Source organism: Pseudochaenichthys georgianus, chromosome 4 (genome assembly GCF_902827115.2).
Source record: "Pseudochaenichthys georgianus chromosome 4, fPseGeo1.2, whole genome shotgun sequence".
Lineage (NCBI taxonomy): Eukaryota > Metazoa > Chordata > Actinopteri > Perciformes > Channichthyidae > Pseudochaenichthys > Pseudochaenichthys georgianus.
In genome coordinates, this window is record NC_047506.1 from 43996200 (window position 1) to 44016175 (window position 19976).

Sequence of the window (19976 nt, forward strand, 5' to 3'; positions counted from 1 at the left end):
TTCTTCACAGACTGGAGGTCAGAATCATAGGACATACAATGACAGTCTTAAGACACTTCTGTATGAGGCTACCGCCCTCTAGTGTCTGACTGAAAGGATCGCAGGGCACTAAAGACAAGCTGCCAGCTCCAATCACTTTGGAAGGCGGGAGACCACCTGAAAGGCGATGGTCATGTGACCTCACTACACTGTAAACCCTGTACTGTTTCATATCAAAACTATGTTAAAGACACAGCACATGGCAGTGGTGGGAAGGGAACTAGTCATAATGTATTACGAAGGCCCTACAGCTTAGAGGAACAACTTTGAGGTTACTTTTAGTAAGCCTATGTAGTGTATGCTACTTTAAACGTCCACTTTATTCAAGAGACAAATATTTAATCCATGACATTCATATGACAGCAATTGTAGACTAAAATGTTACATAACAACATCATACATAAGATACATTACGACTTTTAAGTACATATATGCTATGTAGGGCTTAACCTGTCACAAAAGTATAATTCTCCCTTGTGGCATAATAATATCCTAACAGCATGACATAATGTAACTGTTAAGAAATGTTCCTTCATATCAATTTGGAATTACTTCGTATAGGCCTATCTGTACTTTTTTCAAGTATTCTGAATGCCAGAGATTTACTTGTAATTGAATGTATATTTACTTTCATATTTCCCGTCAGAGGACGTCCTTTACTGTTGGCCATGTACGACAACGGTAAAGGACGTGTGTGCATAATATTGTTTTACATTTTAAAAGTAGCCTAGTATTCACAGTGCAGTGTCTAACCGTGGCCAACTGGAAGTACTACTAACCGGTTAGATCGAGGTTAGCTCCGGTGCTACTTCGGCTACTTCCGTGGACCGGTGTTGCCTTTCCTAGCGACCCCCCTAGTGCAGTTTAACATTTCGGCTGCTACGATTGGTCAGCAATCTGAGAGTCTCCTATCCAATTGGTGGAAAGAAACAGGGAGGGACAGCTCTTCTTGGCCGATCTTTCGGCTTACATGTTGGAAAAAAGAAAAGACGAATGGAAAGAATTGTAATCCACAAATCGACCATTGCCTAGTACCTCCACGATAAGGTAACATCTGCACACACGAAGAGACATGCTTGTTTGCTTAGCCATATGAACTATACGCCGTTTGAACAACTTCAGGCATTTAACATGAAAAGCAGCCAACAGCAGGATGAGCGATTCTAACGTTAGCCTGCTGCTAGCTAACATAGCTGGCTAACAAGGTAGCTTTTTAGTTTTAAGGTTACCGGGGCAAAACCAGAGCCCACAGTGTGGGCTATGTGACCGAGCAGGTATCGCGTTTGGTTATTTTGACACAAGCAGTCGAAAAGTCGTTTTTTAAAGTGCCCATAAAGATGGTATTTGATAAGCTTCGAAACAGTTGTTGTCGAGCAGTTCTGTCATGTTATTAACCATATAACGGTAAACAAAAGATCTAAAACAATGTATTGTTTTTTATAGTAATTTGTATTCATAATGGTATCTATTTTATTCACACCGTTTGGTAAACTGTCTGGTTGCTTGGTACTACGAGCAGCGCTCCATTAGTCTGTTTATGTCCCCGCGCCGCCCCTAAAGGGTTAACACTGATATGCTCTTATTGTTGTAGCAGTCGTGCATGTTTCATATAGGGAAGGCAATTGTTCTGACTTTAAACCTTAATTAAATATTAGATATGACTGCTACTGCAGTTAATTAATCTCCAATCTTAACATTATTTTAGGTTATAGTTAAAATGAGCTCCCAGCAATTCCCCCGACACGGGCTGCCTGCTTCCGGCGGGGGAGCCCCTCAGATCCCCGCGGCTGGAAACCTGGTGTCCATCAATCAGCAGTCAAATGCAGCAGGTAACTGCTCCTCACAGCAATGACCCACCAGTCGCATAATTTCTGGCAAGGGAAATGCCTATTTAATCTATCATGTTTTCTTAGCAGGTCCAGATGCTGACAGCAGTCGGGATGCTGATAGACAGCAGGATCATCCACCTGCTGGGGGCGGGGGCGCCTTGGCGTTCAGAGATGAGAAGCAGGAGACCATGGTGGTCAGACCCTACCCACAAGTACAGACACACGGCCAGCTACAAGCTGCCCCCCAAACTATGTCCATCCAGCCTGGCACACCTGTGACTGTGCCTGCCCCCCCTGTGCACCTCCCTCAGGGCCAGCCTGCTGTCCTCACAGAGGGGCAGATGAAGGTGATGTTTACATCTGTAACTGTTCAAAGCTATAGTATACATGTGAATAGGAAAGTATGTACCACCTTTATTGGGAGATGAAAATATAAAAAAATAACCAGATTCCTAGGATTGTTTTTCTTTTATAAACCTACTACTCTATTTTTACTAAATAAAAACGAAGGTCTCAAACTGAGGAACTTTGCAAGCTTATCTTTTAGCTTAATATCACCAATTCATTTAATTTAAAAAGGGGCCATGTGCAAACTCTAGCCTTTAAACAATGTTTTAAATAAAAATGTAACATTCTTCTCCTTCAAGATGTTGTTTGATATTCCTTTTATTGATTTCACTCAACATGTTCTAATAATGTTCTTAACACCCTTCAGTGTTAGAATAAACCAATTCTTTTTTGTGTCTTTAGGCTGTCCTGAAATCACCAATGCCAAGTCGTCTTATTGCCCCAGCACCAGCTTCAAACCAGGGTCATATCCCCATCCCCCCCAAAGTGCCTGGTCATTTAACTGTCACCATGGAAAGCGGTATGCCTCCATCCCAATCTATTCCTGTGGCAACTATCAGCGGTCAGCAGGTGAGTTCACTGTCCGCAGACTGTGGTGTCTTCATTGTCTCTTTCTTGCTGATGACTAAAGCTGTCTGCTTCTTTTATTGTTTTTCAGGGTCACCCGAGCAACTTACACCACCTGATGCCAGCAAGCATTCAAATCATACGGGGCAGTGCCCCTGCTCTGCAGATCGGGACCCCTTCAGCCCCCCCCCAGACGTTCACATCCCATTTACCCCGAGGTATGCATCATTTAATAAAAACGGAATGCCACGCCTGTTTGTTTATTATACATTTTACATCTTTCTTCATGTCGGTTAAGTTGTAAAAGGTTATGTTAGCATTATGTTTCTTCAAAGATGTACATTCCCAGCTTTAAGGGTATATTTGTGGTAAATCAAATCACAAATGACCTGGCACCTTTTATTCAAGAGGTGAAAAAACGTTCAAATAATAAAACAGAACGGCAGATTGAAAAAATCTTTCCTCATATATTTTTTTATTGTACAGCTCATTGTTACGAAGCATAAAAGTTCCCTCAAAAAATCAACTCCCAGCCATCAACCTCACTTTCTTTACTATGTAGATATACACATCATTAAAAGAAATATGTAACATGTTGCCCTATATTGCCAATAGAGTAAAAGGTGGTGGAATGGTGTTCTGATGGGAGTATCCCTTTTCATTTTGTTATACGGTGATACAATACCTCAAAAATCCCAAAACATACGATATAAATTCTTATATATAGTCTTATTTTGCACCCCTTACATTAAATACATTAGTTGTCCTTTAACTGTTTGTTTCTAGCACTGCATATCCCTTCAATAGTCTCCCTCCTCCCTGTAGGGGCTGCTGCAGCAGCTGTTATGTCCAGTTCCAAAACGGTCCTGCGGCCGGCCACAGGAGCCAGCGCGGGCCCCGGGCCCACAGTGCAACACATCATACACCAGACTATTCAGGTACCTGGATATACTTGAATCTGAACATGTTTGGATTTTATGTTGAAACCCTTTTAGTACATGTTGTGTAATCATGTACTTTTCCCACAGTCCCGCCCAGCTGTAACCACATCAACAGCTGTGCTTCCAACTGTGGTGGCCCCCATTTCAGCTACCAGAACCCAGTCACCGGTCATCAGCGCGACAGTCACACACTCCGCAGAGGTGGCCCATGCGTAAGTAGCAGTCCAACAATGTGTTGGGGAGGACCTGAGTACAAGTGTTGGCGGGATGAAGCCTTATGAAGCTTTGAAGCTTTCCAAGCAATTGGTTCGCAAAAGGGCTCATCTCATGAGGCTTAATTTGAACACCAACTTGGTCAAAGAGTGTAAAACAGTGTGATCTTTCGTGTACTGTTATCCCAATGAGTAAAGCCTTAGAATAACTCTAAACAATGAACATGAAATCATATTTTCATGTAATCAATTTGTATCAGTATTGTATATATTCCTGTTGAATGATTGTGATTGAAAAGCCTAAGGAGGCTGGTAAACATTATTACATTTAGCTGATACTTTTATAAACAAAGATATATTGACCAGTCGTTGAACCAGGGACCCTGTGGTTGGAAGTCAAAAGCCTTCCAGCTTAGCAACAGCCCATATGCTGGTTCTACCTGAAAACACTGAAGCATTACTTTACACTTAATATACTTTGTCTTACTCTTTGCCAATCAACACGTTCCTGCATTTCTGTTTCTCACTGGTCCTCTCCCTTCTATCTGTAGTCTCTTTAATTGGGATGTGTCATTTGGTGCAAAACTTGTATTTAAAACCTCGAAACCAAACTAAGTGATGTGTTGACAAACAAACAAACAATCTTTAGGGTGGGTATAAGTGAGGGTCTGAGCTCTCTTAATCCCATTGTGGGCCCGGGTACAGGAGGGGTAATATGAGTGTTGTAAAACTGTGAGGTGTCAGTGGTTCAACCGATCTGAAGCTTTACTGTGGGATGGATTGTACTCAGCTCACCTATAGCCAGATGTAGCCTGTGGCCAAAACACTGGAGCCTTGTCCATTTGTTTATGTCGGATGCTTTTATGATGTTTGATCCACTATCTGTAGTGATGCACACCATCCTTTTCGGATCCAAGCTCCAGGAGTGGAGACTTCCCATTAGTCCCACTGCAATTTCGTCGGGCACACGGGGAAGAAAGCTGTCTGTAGGCACCGACTTTTCATGGTGAAATCACTGGTGATGAAATGCACCGACAGGCTCATATATGGTTCCATGGTACGACTGGGCCACAGGTCAGTTGTTGTCGCAAAGTGCTGGACATCTTTCAGTTCTGTCTCGACTGTGGTTCGAGTCTTGTAGTACATGGCAGGCAATGCAGCAGGCCTACGTGAAAAGTAGTTGCGGGAAGGCACGGAGTACCGCTTATCCAGCGTCTTCATCAAGTTCTTGAACCCTTCATTTTGAACTGTATTTATTGATGTCATATAAAAGGTGATGGCTTTCGTTATCTCTTTGTGCCTTCGTGAGCTGTGTGAATATGGTGTTCTGTTGAATAACGTTTGGCTTATGGATGTTTGCGTCGTTGTCTGGGGGTTTGATTTTTTTTCGGGTTGTCCTTCTTTTCTAAAGCATACTGTATTTTATGGTGACGTTGCAGGTGATTTAATAGGTTTGTGGTGTAACCTGACGTCGTTGCGACGATGCGAGAACAATGCTTACAGTGGACGACTTTTTGTAAGTCATCAGGATCAAATCCAAAAACGTTCCACACACTGGATGAATGTGGTCCTTTTTTCGGCATAACTTCCCTCTCACTCTCGCCAGAGTCGCCACCGGGATTTTCATCGGTGTTGTTGTCATTGTCCTCGACCTCCTCGTCACTCTTTTCTGTTTTTCTAGTCGCTCTCGTCACTCTTTGCTAATCAGTGCTAATGCTAACGCTTCTGTAAACATACTGCCGGCTCCTGCCCTCACGTGCTGCAGTCAGTGAGTGTTGCCAGGTACAGGGACGTGCACAGGTACGGGCTAATGTTGCCCGGGCAACGGCCCTTTTGAACCTTTTGGCTGACCTGCCCCTCTGAAGAGAGCGAAAGTCTTTTTTTTCTGTTGTGGCCGAATAAACATGATAAGCCCACAATTAGTATTGTAGAGTCTCGCTGCGATAAAACACGCCTTGCCAGCGCTGTCATCTTCCCCCAGTCACGTGACTTTGTTTACAATCTGACAGCTGAAAGCAAAGGAAAGCCCTCCGAGTCCGGTCCGGCCTCATATGGCTCTGGTGATCATGTGCCTGCCTGGCTTTGTTGGCGAATCCTCGGGTCAATCTGTCCCCGGAAATGTTCCCGTTTTTAAATATGCTTAAATTGATTTTGATTTTTGGCAGTTAGAGTATAGGGGACACACCAGGGACTTTACTTCCTCTTGACACCGTCGACTATTTACAAATAAAACACCTAAATATACTTGTTATTGTGTTTCTGTCTTTCTGTGTCTTTTCATCTGCTCCGTAAACTCCCTCTCTTTTCTTGATCGCCCTCTCTCACATACAGGAGAACAGTTCAATGTCCCACTTCATTGTAGGATTTCTGCCATGTCTCTACTTTAGTTTGACCATCTCTGTTATTAAGTTATGGAATACTAAATACATAAGTAATTAGATACCTAACCGTTACTGCGCTCATAAAGAATGATAAGAATAAGAATAATGCGTATTGAACTGGTTTAATCAATTAGTGAGTTTATTTAAGGCACAGCAGTTACAATGGTCAAACTACATTTAAAACAGAATTGTCCGCATGTTGTCTTTAATAGTTACTAACATTAGATATGTTAATGAGATATAGACCGCAAAAAAAAATTCCTTGGTTTTAATTTTTTTTATAAAAAGTTCTTACGTTTTCAGGGGGGTCGGGGGGCGGCCCTTTTTCTAGTTTAGAGCAATAGCCCCTCCAAATGTCTGTGCACGTCCCTGGCCAGGTATACTTATTATAAGCCACATTGGGCTTATCTTTCTGTAAAGTTGCTTGGTAGTAAGTAATAATGGTTGTTGCGGTTGTGAGCTTGTCGATAGGTTATTTTCAAATAGCCGACCCGACATATATAGGTTTAAAGTGCTCAGGTTCTTTTGCGCTTGTTTTCATAGACCTGGTTGCTTATTCCTTCCGTCCAGGCCCACCCAGTTTACTCATTGGCCCACCCTGAGAAAGCCTCGGTGTCATTTAAAAAAAAAAATAATAATAATAATAATTTTGTTTTTACTATCATTATTAAAAAATGTATTCACCCATTGAGAATATCCAAGAATTCAAAGGGAAATTCAAGTGAACAAATATCGAGTTTAATTAATGTTGTTGTGCTTTATCCTCTGAACCGAACTCATTTACGGTAAAAACTGATTGTTGGTTCCGGCCATGGTTCCGGTGCGCGCCATAATAACGTGAGAGAGGCAGAGCTGCCTGCAAAATAAATGATGGCTCAAAGTTCACTAATGATAATAATTTTTAAAAAGCCAGACTCCAAGAAGAGCCCCCACTGCCCTCATCTAGCAGCGATCTATATGATCATTTTCTGATAACGATGAAATAGCCCCGCCTCCCTCTCCCCACCTCTCCTGCTGCTGGGCTGTCAGAAGAAAAAAAATGTTAACGGAAACTGTGCCGTGGAGAGGTGGGTGTTTTTCATCTGCTGGTGGACAGTCCGGAGAGATATACACAGGGTTGGGTTGTGACGGAATACATGTAACGCCGTTACTTAATCAGAATAAAAAAATATTGTATAATGTATTCAGCTACTCGTTGAAAAACGAGTAATCTGATTACAGTTACTTTCGTAAACCTGAAGTGAATACATTTTGGAATACTTATTGGAATTATTGGTGGAAAAGTTTCCTCACAAAACGTAATATTCATTACCGGCAGAACTGTGTGCACACTGCACGGCGCTGCAGCATGTCTGTGAGCGAGAGAGAGATGCAGCGTGTCTGTGAGCGAGAGAGAGATGCAGCGTGTCTGTGAGGCCCGCCCCCGCACGCAGATGAGAGAGAGATCTCTTTTAAAATATATTGAAAGTTAGAAACGGAGATGGTTAGATAAAATGTGTAGCATTTCTTTATTGTCGAAATGATGACATTTATAACGGGATGAAATCAAAGTGAATGGCCTGCTGCTGCTGAAGGCATGGGGCAAGTGACTGGAAAACGTTTTAAAAGTTATTACATCGTTTCAGATAATAAATAATATTGATAATTCATTCTATTTAGGGGCGCCTTTCAAAGCACCCAAGGACACCTTACAATTCATAACATATTCTAAGGAAAGGTTTTAAGACGGTACAAAGAACGCAGTCCGGGTGATGTTTTTTATGTGGGCTGCAGATGAGAGAGCTGTCAGAATGACACCAAGATGTTGTGTTTGAGTTCTTGATAAGCCATGAAAACAGTAAAATACGTGTCTCCTGTTCACCCAAACATACCCATCTGTTATGGAAAAAGAAAGTATTCCAAAAGTATTCTTAAAGTAATCTGCCTCTGGTACCTGCTGGGATTGTTGTTAGCTTCTGATGCACAGAAGAAAAATCTGGCCCACCCTATTTTTTACAGGCCCACCCGAAAGTACATTTCTGCCTACGCTACTGCAGAACACTACCATTTGCATGCGATCATGGTACTTTAATGTTAAATGTATATAGAGTATATTTGCTTTAGATCGTTTAAGTATGATTGACATTGCAAGTTGGTATTATTCAGAAGCAAAATAATAAAAAATGTAAAAAAAATGAGCATGACGTCATAGAATCGCCGTAATTTAGAAATGAGATCGCATAGGTGTCTGAATCGAGATCACGATCTTTTTTCGATTAATCGTGCAGCACTAGCAGCGAGGCTTCTTTTGTCATCGATGACGTCACTGGCCTTAAACGACACAAGCCTCGATACACGCTTCACCAAAATCCTGGATTACTCGAACCACGCTCCGAAGTTTCGGCGCAGTACGTAACATCACTAATGAGTACGGATTATGTTTGTGTAAACACTGTATAAGAGGTGTGTCTGTATTTAATCTGATGACAAGGGGTTGAACAGTATAGTATAGTACACAGAGATACTTGTGACTTAATGGAAACTTTCAATTCTTTAATATCAGCCATGTGTGCTATATTTAGTCTCAATATGGCACTAGAACTTTATCCAGTGCAGCTTAAAGCATTTTATAAAATAGTATGAATTCAGCCTTAATAACTTGCGTATTCATATTGTGTTAATGGGGCAGTAGGTTATTACCTCTGTATACATTTTCTACAACATTTTGTTTTACCTCAAAACAATGGGTCTTTGTGTGAATCTAACCATTTGAACCACTTCACTTTACAACTTTATTATATCCTAAACTAACCAACATGTTACTGGCTGTAATAGTGGCAACATAATGTAAAGTCATCATAGGAACAACAGAGCGATAAAGTGTGAAGGGGCACATCTTGAAGGAAATGAAAAGGAACGCACTCTGTTCAGTGGAATGGCGAAAGTGTTCAGTTTATAGCTAAACAGAAGAAAAGTCATTCAAACTGTTTGTTTAACATAGAGATCTTTTATCTGACCATGTCTTCATCACTTTTATTGAAAGGTGCCTGAGCCTCAATCTATGCTCTAAAGGGGCTGTCATCTTTTCCCCAGGCGCCCAGGGCTGACCCTTCACCCCCCTCCCCCCACGGTCAGCATTCAGAGGTCTCAGGCATCCCGGGACAACGCCACACGGATCACGCTGCCGTCTCACCCGGCCATTGGATCTCAAAAGCCTCAGCCTCCGCACATGACACAGGTTACTGCTTCTTGATGGCTGTGAATATAAATAATGAAAAGTCATTGAAAACACTGACTGAACTAAAACGTTTGTGTTTCCTCCAGAAGCCCATGTTCAGTCCTGTGACACCGGTAGCTGCAGCTACTGTGGCTCCAATAGTTGCCAGTAACACTGTGCCATCAACAACCACAATAGGTATTTTATATATGAATTAATACCAGCTGTAACATGTTTTACAAGAAGAACACAATGAAACTTAAATCTGTGCAGTTATTCTTCCACATTTATCAAATAATATTGTCGTCCTCATTTTTTTAGGCTCTGTTCCGCATTCACAAATGAACAGTAACACTATTGTCACCATGACGATGGCATCACACTCCTCTCATGCTACAGCTGTGACCACCTCGGCCATCCCTGTTGGTAAGAGGATTGTTTGGTATGTGGCGCAGTGGGTTGTGTGTTGGGGTCAGGGGAGCACAGGTTCAAACCCCACTGCAGTCAGCATGTCATTGTGTCCCTGAGACACTTCACCCCAAGGTGCTCCTGTGGTGATCGTCCACAGTGTTGAGTATGTAAGTCGCTTTGGATAAAAGCGTCTAACAAGTGATATGTAATGTAATGTAATGTTTGGTGTCTTGGAATGGAACCCGGCTGTGTGCTTCACAGGCATTATCTTAACGTAAATGAATGAATGGGGTTTTAAACTCGTCTTTCTGCTACCTATTCCAGCTAAAGTGGTCCCTCAGCCCATCGCCCACTCTTCATCTCGTGTGCAGCCCGACTACCCCGGAGACAGAGCCAACCTCATCCCCATTCCTGGCCATCGGCCGTCTCCTAACCCCGTCACCATGGAGGCCAGAAGTGACATCAGGTGAGCACACAATGTTGAGCAATTGACACGGTTATACCAGGAAAAATAGACACCATAACATGGTAGTAGACATCTGATATCCACTTGTTATGTTTGAAAACCTAAGCTGATTCGAGCCACCACCAGCACTAGAGACGTTTATCCACTAAAAGAGCTCTTTCATCCTTTTGTTGCCATTATTTTATACTGCCATAAGCCACAAATTGTGCTTCTTTTAAGTATTTGGGTCTGGACCAACATGGTCAACCACTCCTCTGACGCTGCAATCCCTAGATCCACGCAGATAGAGCGGCTCGGGTGGGTGTGGACAGGAAGAGCAGGTAATGGTGGAAAAAAAACCTAACCATACAACATTTTAGATTGGAAATCAAACTAAGCAAAAATGACAAAAGGATATCAACAGATCATAACTTTGTTAAAGCGACATAGTGAGGGTTCCAATGACATATTCCCCTTTCACACCAACGCGGTTCCAGGGCCGGTTCGGAGCTGGAGCTTGAAAAACACCGGTTTTTCCTGTTCACACCGCAGCGGAGCCGCCTCTAAGCTCCGGAATCCGGTTAGTTTCAAGCACCAAAAAGTTGTCCGTCTAGAAAACAAGCACCGCTTACGTCGGAGGCAGGGTCAGGGGCATCAGTTTTAGTGTTATACCATAGTAATTAATGCTGCAAAGCTGGGTATTTTGAGCTTGGCGCATGCAGAGGCTAACAACAGCTAGCTCTAACGCCATCGAATAGGACGTATATTTACCTTCTTTCTCCTACAGAATCGTCGATGATTGTTGATGATGATTGTAAAGAACTTTTGAATGTAGCATGTAACGACTGTAAAGTTGGTAGTAAAGTCGTCCCGTTTCGACAGAGCAAAACCAAAACGAGTAGCGCTTCAATACAATCGGTCATTGTTGTTGTTGTCGATGTGAGGGGTTTCCGCGCGGTTTGGCTTTATGAAGCAGGCACGCAAACGGTTACTTCATGACGCAAACGATGACGCAATGACGCAGCACCAGTCGGGCTCTGAGCGGTGTGAACAGAGCGGGAGCTGAACCGAAGAACCGGTTCCGAACCAGAAAAGCTCTACCACGGAGCTAGAACGGGAAAAGCCTTGGTGTGAAAGGGACATATAGTGACACTGCCTCCTTTTCCTAACTGCAGGATTATAAATACAATTCTGGCGAGTCTATAGTAAATTACAGGGGAGAGAAGAAATGTTGTGCGTATATGTAGAGTAGGGCTGTAGCCGAATATTCGTTCGTTGGAGTACTATTCGGGTTTCAATTTTGTTATTCGGATATTCGTTTTTTTTTCTTTTTCGTTTCTGATTGAATTGATTGAAATCTCCAATATCAACATAAGAGCTTGTGCCTCTTCGGGGGGTGCTAACACTTAACCATAAACGTTATCGTTTACTTTCTCCGTCTTTATATGTAGATATGACTTTTCTCCTAATCTCTGTGACATTGTTTCCATAGCAACAACAACTTCCTGTCAACAGCGCTACCTCTCCTTCAAAATAAAAGCATTTCCATAAATAGGAAGCCAAGCCAAATTACATTTAAGACATATACAACTACAACGAAATTAACAAACACAATGCAATATCCCCTTTTCAATTTCAAAGAACACAAATTGGGTTACATTAACAAATAACTATAAAAAAACAATACTGTAGAATAACAAAAACAATGCCGTCAAGAAGTGGTTCGCTGCTGATTACTACTTAGTTTCCATTATGGATTGTGTGTATGGATTCAGATTGCATTCACGAAAGATTTTTTTTTAAGTTGTTTTCTTATTATAACTTCTGTATTTAAATATGTGGATTTAGATATATGGAGATTAGTTATAATGAGATTGTAAGTAATTAAGTATTTAAGAGAAAAAATTAAATGTGATAAATATGCATTTACCTGAGTAATAGAGATACCTTATTCAGATGACGATGAATTCATTCTGCTTGTCTGAATCACTGTGTATGTTTACTTTGAAGGCCGCCTGTGCCCGTGCAGTTCCAGTATTTCCTACCGGCATACTCCTCTTCGTACCCTCTGGCACACACCTACACGCCCATCAGCAGCTCTGTTTCTACCATCCGCCAGTACCCTGGTAAGCTCTGCTAACAATGCTGTTCTACTGATAACATACACTTTATTATTTGACTTGCCATTTCAATCTTGGACTGTAGCTAAGATGTTGACACAATATTCTGAACTCAGTACTTTAAATGTGGAATGTTTAACATGAGGGTTAAACATGTCACACAAACATCTCACACGACTTCCCCCTCTCAACATAGTTACCCCTCAAGCACCTAGTTCAGCGCTGCCTACCCAGGCTGGAGTAGGCGTGGCGACTACCGTCCATCTGAACCACATGCAGCTGATGGCAGTGGATCGCATCGGTCTCCCATCCGCACAAATCGGCACCCAAGGGATCCAGCCAGCACCAATCACTGCACAGGGCATTCAGCCTACACCTATAGGAGTCCAGGGCCTGCACACGTCCGCCCCCATCGGCACGCAGGGACTACAGCAGGGCCCCATGGTCACTCAGCAACAGCAAGCACAGTCTGAAGCAAAACCTGGTGATTACTAAACACACATAGTGGTGCAGGGATGAGTCCTAAACACACATAGTGGTGCAGGGATGAGTCCTAAACACACATAGTGGTGCAGGGATGAGTCCTAAACACACATAGTGGTGCAGGGAAGAGTCCTAAATACACATAGTGGTGCAGGGATGAGTCCTAAACACACATAGTGGTGCAGGGATGAGTCCTAAACACACATAGTGGTGCAGGGATGAGTCCTAAACACACATAGTGGTGCAGGGATGAGTCCTAAACACACATAGTGGTGCAGGGATGAGTCCTAAACACACATAGTGGTGCAGGGAAGAGTCCTAAACCACAGAATGAGTCAGGATTTTAACACTTCTTGTTCGAATGTCTCAAAGTCAACAGTTCATTTTTACTTGTTTTTGATGGGTTCCTAAAGTAATGTCTGCCGTTAAAACAAGCTAAGAGATTTTAATGTGTTGTTTCACGTCAGTAAATACCCCACTCTTAAATGTCAACATTAGCAGCCTTTAGCTTAGCGGAAGTCACATGACGTTAAGTGGACTTTGCATTTAAGCTTCAACAATTATAAAAGTGGTGTAAATATCTGCAGTTTATTTTGCTGATCAAAACATGTAATTATCTTAAACAGATGTTTGCCATGGAGCTTATTTTGGGAAATATTCCCTAATCCCATTGGCTTTTGTAGAGGGAGAACTTGCGATGCTAACTTCCGGGTCAGCCTACAGCAATAGGTCATCGCTGCACCTCTCTTTACTGCCTCAGTGAAACATCGTGGTGTCGATGAGTGCTACACTTGAGATGTTGGCTGCTTGTAACGCATGTTTGATTTTCTTCAGGGGTTGTTTTGGCCGATGGCTTTGTAGCCAGCCCCATCAGCAGCACATTCAGCTCCACCCTGCCAGTTGCCACCATGGTGCAGGCACACGCCCAGGCAGGGGTAGGAGGAGCCCCCACCCTGGTCTCCTCCCCGAGACCCAGCATCCTCCGCAAGAAGCCCGCTAATGAAGGGTGAGTAGAAGAACAGTACATGAGACGTGTTCAAATCCTAAATCTCTTAACTTTTATTCCCACAGTTCTGTCAGTGCTTATACCAGAGTTCCCGTTAGCCGGTAATTACCGGACTACGACCGGTAAAATATGCTGAAGACCGGCAAATCTAAATCTCTCCGTTCAAAATCATTTCCGCTTAGCGCAATACCACATCAGTTGCACAACTTGCGCCATTTATGTGACAGACAAAAGAGAGTTTGGGGCTCTCTGCTGGAACTGCTACCCCCGCGACCCGACCACGGATAAGCGGGAGAAGATGGATGGATGGATGGATGGACAAAAGAGTATGTGACAGACAAGAATAGTCAACTATAATGTCTAACACGTAATGTGGAGAAAGAGATGTCCTGGATGGGTTGATTGTGCGTTGATCTGTTGGTAATGCCTCGGGGTTCCGGTGGGCATGTAAACAGATGCATAATGCTGCGCTATACTTTGTGGCCTCACCCGGTTGCATAGCGACACTTATTGTGTAGGTGTCTTTTAATAAGCAGGTAGTCATATCATTAGCTAGAACTAGCTGGACCTGATCGATATGGACATAAACGCGAGTGAAGTCTGATCTGACGGGAGAGAGAGATCAGCTGCTGCTGACGAGTCGACACGCAGCTCTGCATAACCACATGCAGCGGTGAGCGGACAAAACACACTTCAGGGTAGAATATCACACGTAGCTATTTTAATGACCTCTCAAACTACCGTAACTAGTTATAGATATGTTTAGTTTGACTGTCGGGTCACTCATTACTGATCCTCGAGCTGCATGATACTGGCGGGCTGTCAGAAGAGGGAGAGCGCTCCGTTTATTATTCCCGTGTTATTGTAAATTACTGAACACTTTTGAATAATGTAGTTAATCTACTATAATTAGTTTGTTTAATATCGATGTATGTTTTAAAGCACAATAAATAACAAAGAAGACCTTTGACCGGCACTTTCCTCATTTTGTCCGGAAGATTTAAACTTTAACGGACATGTTGACCGGCGAACGGGAACTCTGGCTTATACACTGCATAACAAACATTTTGTCCATTTTGAATTCAGGCTCCATAATTGTTTGAAGTTAGATGCTTACAAATAATATGTCACATAATGCGTATCTCTTGCCTATTGCTGAGTCATTACAGACTGGTCACCCTGACCTAATGATATACCTTTAGACTGCTCTGTATACTAAACAAGGCTGACCAGTGGCAAACAGTCATTCCATAGCAGCTTGGCCGTCAGCATTCAATTATATAAATGCCATTTGACAGAAAGTCAAACGGGTCAAACAGGATGGCTCAATGTTTTTCTCTTTCACCAAACCACCCCTGCTCATCTTTGTTTCAGGTGTGTTCGTAAGAACCTGATCCCCGCCCAGTCCAGTGACCCGAGTGGAGGCAGAATGGAGAGTGGTGTGAGGGGAGCAGGATCTCCCCGACCTGCAGGGTGAGCCCCATCACATGTATCCATATTCAGGTCCTGTCATTATAAGTTCTGAGACGAGTCTAAAACCTTTCTCTCTCAGGTTGAAAGCCAAAGGCGAGGTTCACATGGGGGTGGCCCCCCCTGTCATGGCTACAGTAGAGGCCCTGTCTTCCCAGGGAGGAGAGCAGCATGCTCTGTCCTCCAACGCTCAGCACCTGGCCCAAGCTATCCCCACCCTGCTGACCCAGCCGGGGCCCGCCCCCCCCCCTGCAGCCCTCTACTGTGCTCTCAGCGCTGCCGGCAGCCATGGCTGTGACCCCCCCCGTCGCAGCTTCACTGGCCAACACTGTGGCCTCCCCCACGCAGCCTGCGGCCAGCAGCACTGCAGCCTGTGCTGCCAGCTCCACCTGCCCAGACCTCAAGATCAAGCAGGAGATGGAGAGCATGGACACCTCGCAGCCAGGTGAGCAGCGCACCAGTCTCCGGGGAGTGTTTCTCATGGTCCTGTGTTTTTGTAAACTGATAGTTTTTATTGAATATTTAAAAAATAATTATGTTATCACTCTTTTATTACACCTTTTTGCAACTTACTTACTTTCAATATATTGTGCAAGTTTATAAATACAAACTGTAAAATAAAAATGACATACGCTACACAGGACAAGGACAAATGAACATGATTTCATAAACAAATAAAACTTGGTAAGCACATAAATGATTTCTTTTCGATGACAGTGGAATGGAAATTGCATGAAATAAAAATAATCAAAAAATGAATTCCAGTAAAACTATAAGAAATCCACAAACATAAAACAATCAAAATACACAAATAATGGATGTGTTTATCTCTTCCTCTCAGATCCCAATGCAAACTTGTCATCAGCCCCTGGCCTCAGCCAGGCCTCCTCCCTCAGTGCTCCTGCCTCCGCTGATCTGATCCCTGGAGCCTCCCCCAGGAAGAAGCCCCGCAAGCAGCAGCATGTCATCTCCACGGAGGAGAGCGAGATGGTGGAGACCAACAGCACGGACGAGGAGAAGGCTCCCGGCAGGCCCATCACCGGCCGGGCGGAGCGGCGCGAGTCTCCTCCCAGAGAATATGTTGGTATGTAACCCCATGATGACATCACTGATGAAGATGATGATGTGTTATCTTGTTCAACACGTGTTTGTCTTGCAGATGAGGAAGGAGTGCGTTATGTTCCAGTGAAGCCCCGCCCTCCTGTCACTCTGCTGCGGCACTACAGGAACCCCTGGAAAGCTGCCTACCACCACTTCCAGAGGTACAGCGACATCCGGGTCAAAGGTCAGTAACTTCCTAGAAAAATGCTTGTGCTCTCGGTTTGTGCAAAGTGTTGAAAGTTCATTATAAACATATAAACTTTAAGAAGTTGTGTTTTTTTAAAGTTAGGAATATTCAAAAATACTTACTGTCAATACTCGATTCTCTTATCTTCACAATCACTCATGCAAAGGGGAAATCTTTCATATCTGAAATAAAAGCATCTTGTCCTCATATGTGTTAGCTATGTACTTCTGATTGAAGAGAAGAAGGCGTTTTTTATGAATCCCCTTGAGGACATTCAGCTTTAAATCCGTTGATAGAGAGCAGGGGTCGGCAACCTTTTTGATACGAAGTGCCATTCAAAAAAATGTCTTATCAGCGTGCCAACGATCGTGTATTATCAGCGGGGAGGCAGTGTGTGGACCTGTGCAACTTACATGATGCCCAATTTAACAAACAAATTTAAATAATTAGTTTAAACGGCATAATAATAAGGACGATCGTCCGTTCTGTGATTCTGCAGAACACACAGCTGGCCAGTCCGCCCCTTTGTAGCATGTTATTTGGATGAGAGATGAGCAGATCGCCACTGGGCTTTCAACTAAATACACAGCCACGCAAAAACTGCGGCATTTGTACATCTCCTTGTGGGTACTGCAACTAGTGAAGTGCTTCCCTCCGTGGTGAGACGATCAGCACCACGGAGGGAAGCGGCAGGAAGTCGCCTGGAGATAAAGAGAGCGGCGCTGCGCTGCGTGCATGGCTTCCTTCTGCAGGCAACGGGGAGACGCGCTCTGGCGGCGGTCTCGACCAGGATCCGAAAATACAATTTAAATATTTTGCACACTTATTCCTAGTGTGCCACTGGTTACGGTGCCGCGTGCCAGGGGTTGCCGCCCCCTGATACAGAGTAACAGTTCAATGTGAAAAAAGACACGCTTCCTGTGGCTATAAAGGAACTCTCTTCACTTTGTTTTTTGGCAATTGCATTATTAGTGACACTTTAGATATCATGATAAAGGCCTGGAGTGTGATTCCGGTACGTGGACAGTGACACAAGAAAGGTTCTAAAATATGTACACTTCATATCAACAATCCTTTTGCTCTTCTAACAGAAGAGAAGAAGGGCAGCCTGCAGGATATGGCCAACCAGAGAGGAGTGGCATGCCGAGCACAAGGCTGGAAAATCCACCTGTGTGCTGCACAGCTCAGGCAGCTGGTGAGTGCTGACCCCAGACCTGCCACAGCAGAACACGACTGTGCTGTTGATCCCTCTGGACACTGATGTCTCTCTCTCTCTGCAGTCGAGTCTGGAGCATGACGTGTACAGCCGCCTCTCCACGCTGCAGGAGGGCCTGATCCCCAAGAAGAGGGCAGGCTCTGACGATGACCTGCACCGGATCAACGAGCTCATACAGGTAGGGTTGTTCCTGCAGACATTCTCTGCTCAGGTGTTTGCAGCCATTGCTCATCAACGGTGTCTTTATCAATTAAATGCGAACAAGTTTAGTTAACTAAGATCATTACCATTGTGAACTGGCCCTAACTAGACTGGAGATGATGTTGATTTCATCTTTTCCTTTTCAAATGTCCACAATACTGCCCTCAGGTGGCAGCAAATAAGCTCATGTGTTTGTAGTTTGACTGCACACGCATCAATGTGTAGTTATTTTGATTATATATCATATTTCTACAATATAGATTCGCTGGTAGCAGCTGCACGGTCTGCTCTCTGTTCTGAGAAAGCTAGTGGAAACATTCAGCTCATTATGACATGAGGCTGTGAGCGTCTGTGACAGTCATGGAGGGAAAGGCATACAACCACAAGGTGTTAACTGTGTGTGTGTGTGTGTGTGTGTGTGTGTGTGTGTGTGTGTGTGTGTGTGTGTGTGTGTGTGTGTGTGTGTGTGTGTGTGTGTGGTGTGTGTGTGTGTGTGTGTGTGTGTGTGTGTGTGTGTGTGTGTGTGTGTGTGTGTGTGTGTGTGTGTGTGTGTGTGTGTGTGTGTGTGTGTGTGTGTGTGTGTGTGTGTGTGTGTGTGTGTGTGTGTGTGTGTGTGTGTGTGTGTGTGTGCAGGGTAACATGCAGCGCTGTAAGCTGGTGATGGACCAGGTGACCGAGGCCAGAGACACCATGATGAAGGTTCTGGACCACAAGGAGAAAGTGCTGAAGCTGCTCAACAAGAACGGTGCGGCGAAGAAGTCCTCCAAACTGAAGCGCAAAGAGCGGGCGTAGGCTTGGACCCTCTCCTCTGTCCACAACCATCAGTACCCCCCATCACCAAGGGGGGCGCTAACAATTTGGTGCTATGATTTGCTGCATACAATCTCACGCAGCCTCCCGGTCTGCCTGAGTGACAGGAGGGCGGGAGGAAGCAGACGAGCGCATCAACAGCTGGTTCTCATTCGAGCTCCACACACATGTTGACTGGGAAGCATTGCAGGCTACATTAGAGAGGCCAACTGGTCCTTTTTATTTTGTTGAGTATTGAAGACCCCCAGAGACCATTTTTACTAACCCAACTCCTGCCTCTCCTTTAAGACAATGTCAGAACAGGCACACCGTGTGTCTTTTAATATGTCACTTGATGGAGTTGCGGTTAAAAACAAACAAATAAAAGTGATGTAAGTATTTGAGTTAGAGAGTTACTGGATGGGTCAAACCATGTGAACAGGAGTCCTCTCATTGGCTGTGTATACACATGCTCTTTTCATTAAACTGTGCCTTCATTTAGTCAGCTTTCTCTGCTTCGCCTATCCTCTGAAAGTAGGTTGGTCAGTATACTGTGGGTAAACACATTGAGATTTAAAAAGTACTAGATGTGGCAAATTGAATTGATTTAATGTCCAAAACATGCTGTTGTCGGTTCAAAGATCAAAAGAGTCCCATTATGATGATCTGAATGCTAAAACACAATGCCAACTTAACTTCACGTTTTAAACGGCCATGAATCATCTACTTTCACCAAACTAAGGGGTACAAAGTATATTTCTGATTTGGTGTCAGAGTGGAGTGCTTGAAAGAGAGTGAGTGTCCTCGTGTGGTCATACTGGTGGATTGAGTTTATGTAAATCACTGTAAATGTGCTTTTGGTTCTTCATCGACATCTTTTCAAATTTTGTACTGAATAAGCATTTTGTGCAGTGTGTGCCGCTTCATTTTGTGTAACGACAATGACGTTCTGAGATGAAGCACCCTGAAACATCCAGCTATTGTACATTGTTTTTGTCTGTGTAATTATAGTAAAGATACTTAAACAATATGAA

At 43.7% G+C, this 19976-nt stretch overlaps 1 protein-coding gene across 1 annotated transcript; it reads left to right on the forward strand.

Moving 5' to 3' along the window:
• Positions 1-981: 981 nt before the first annotated feature.
• Positions 982-19976, forward strand: sap130a (Sin3A-associated protein a). Its single transcript, XM_034081507.2, is given in 22 exon segments — positions 982-1086; positions 1745-1868; positions 1956-2215; positions 2619-2786; positions 2875-3001; positions 3609-3721; positions 3812-3936; positions 9390-9534; positions 9621-9711; positions 9835-9939; positions 10249-10390; positions 12380-12495; positions 12686-12973; positions 13807-13978; positions 15353-15451; positions 15531-15689; positions 15691-15893; positions 16290-16532; positions 16608-16733; positions 17828-17931; positions 18017-18130; positions 18787-19976. Coding segments are annotated over 21 exon segments (3171 nt in total). The 5' UTR covers positions 982-1086; positions 1745-1756; the 3' UTR covers positions 18946-19976.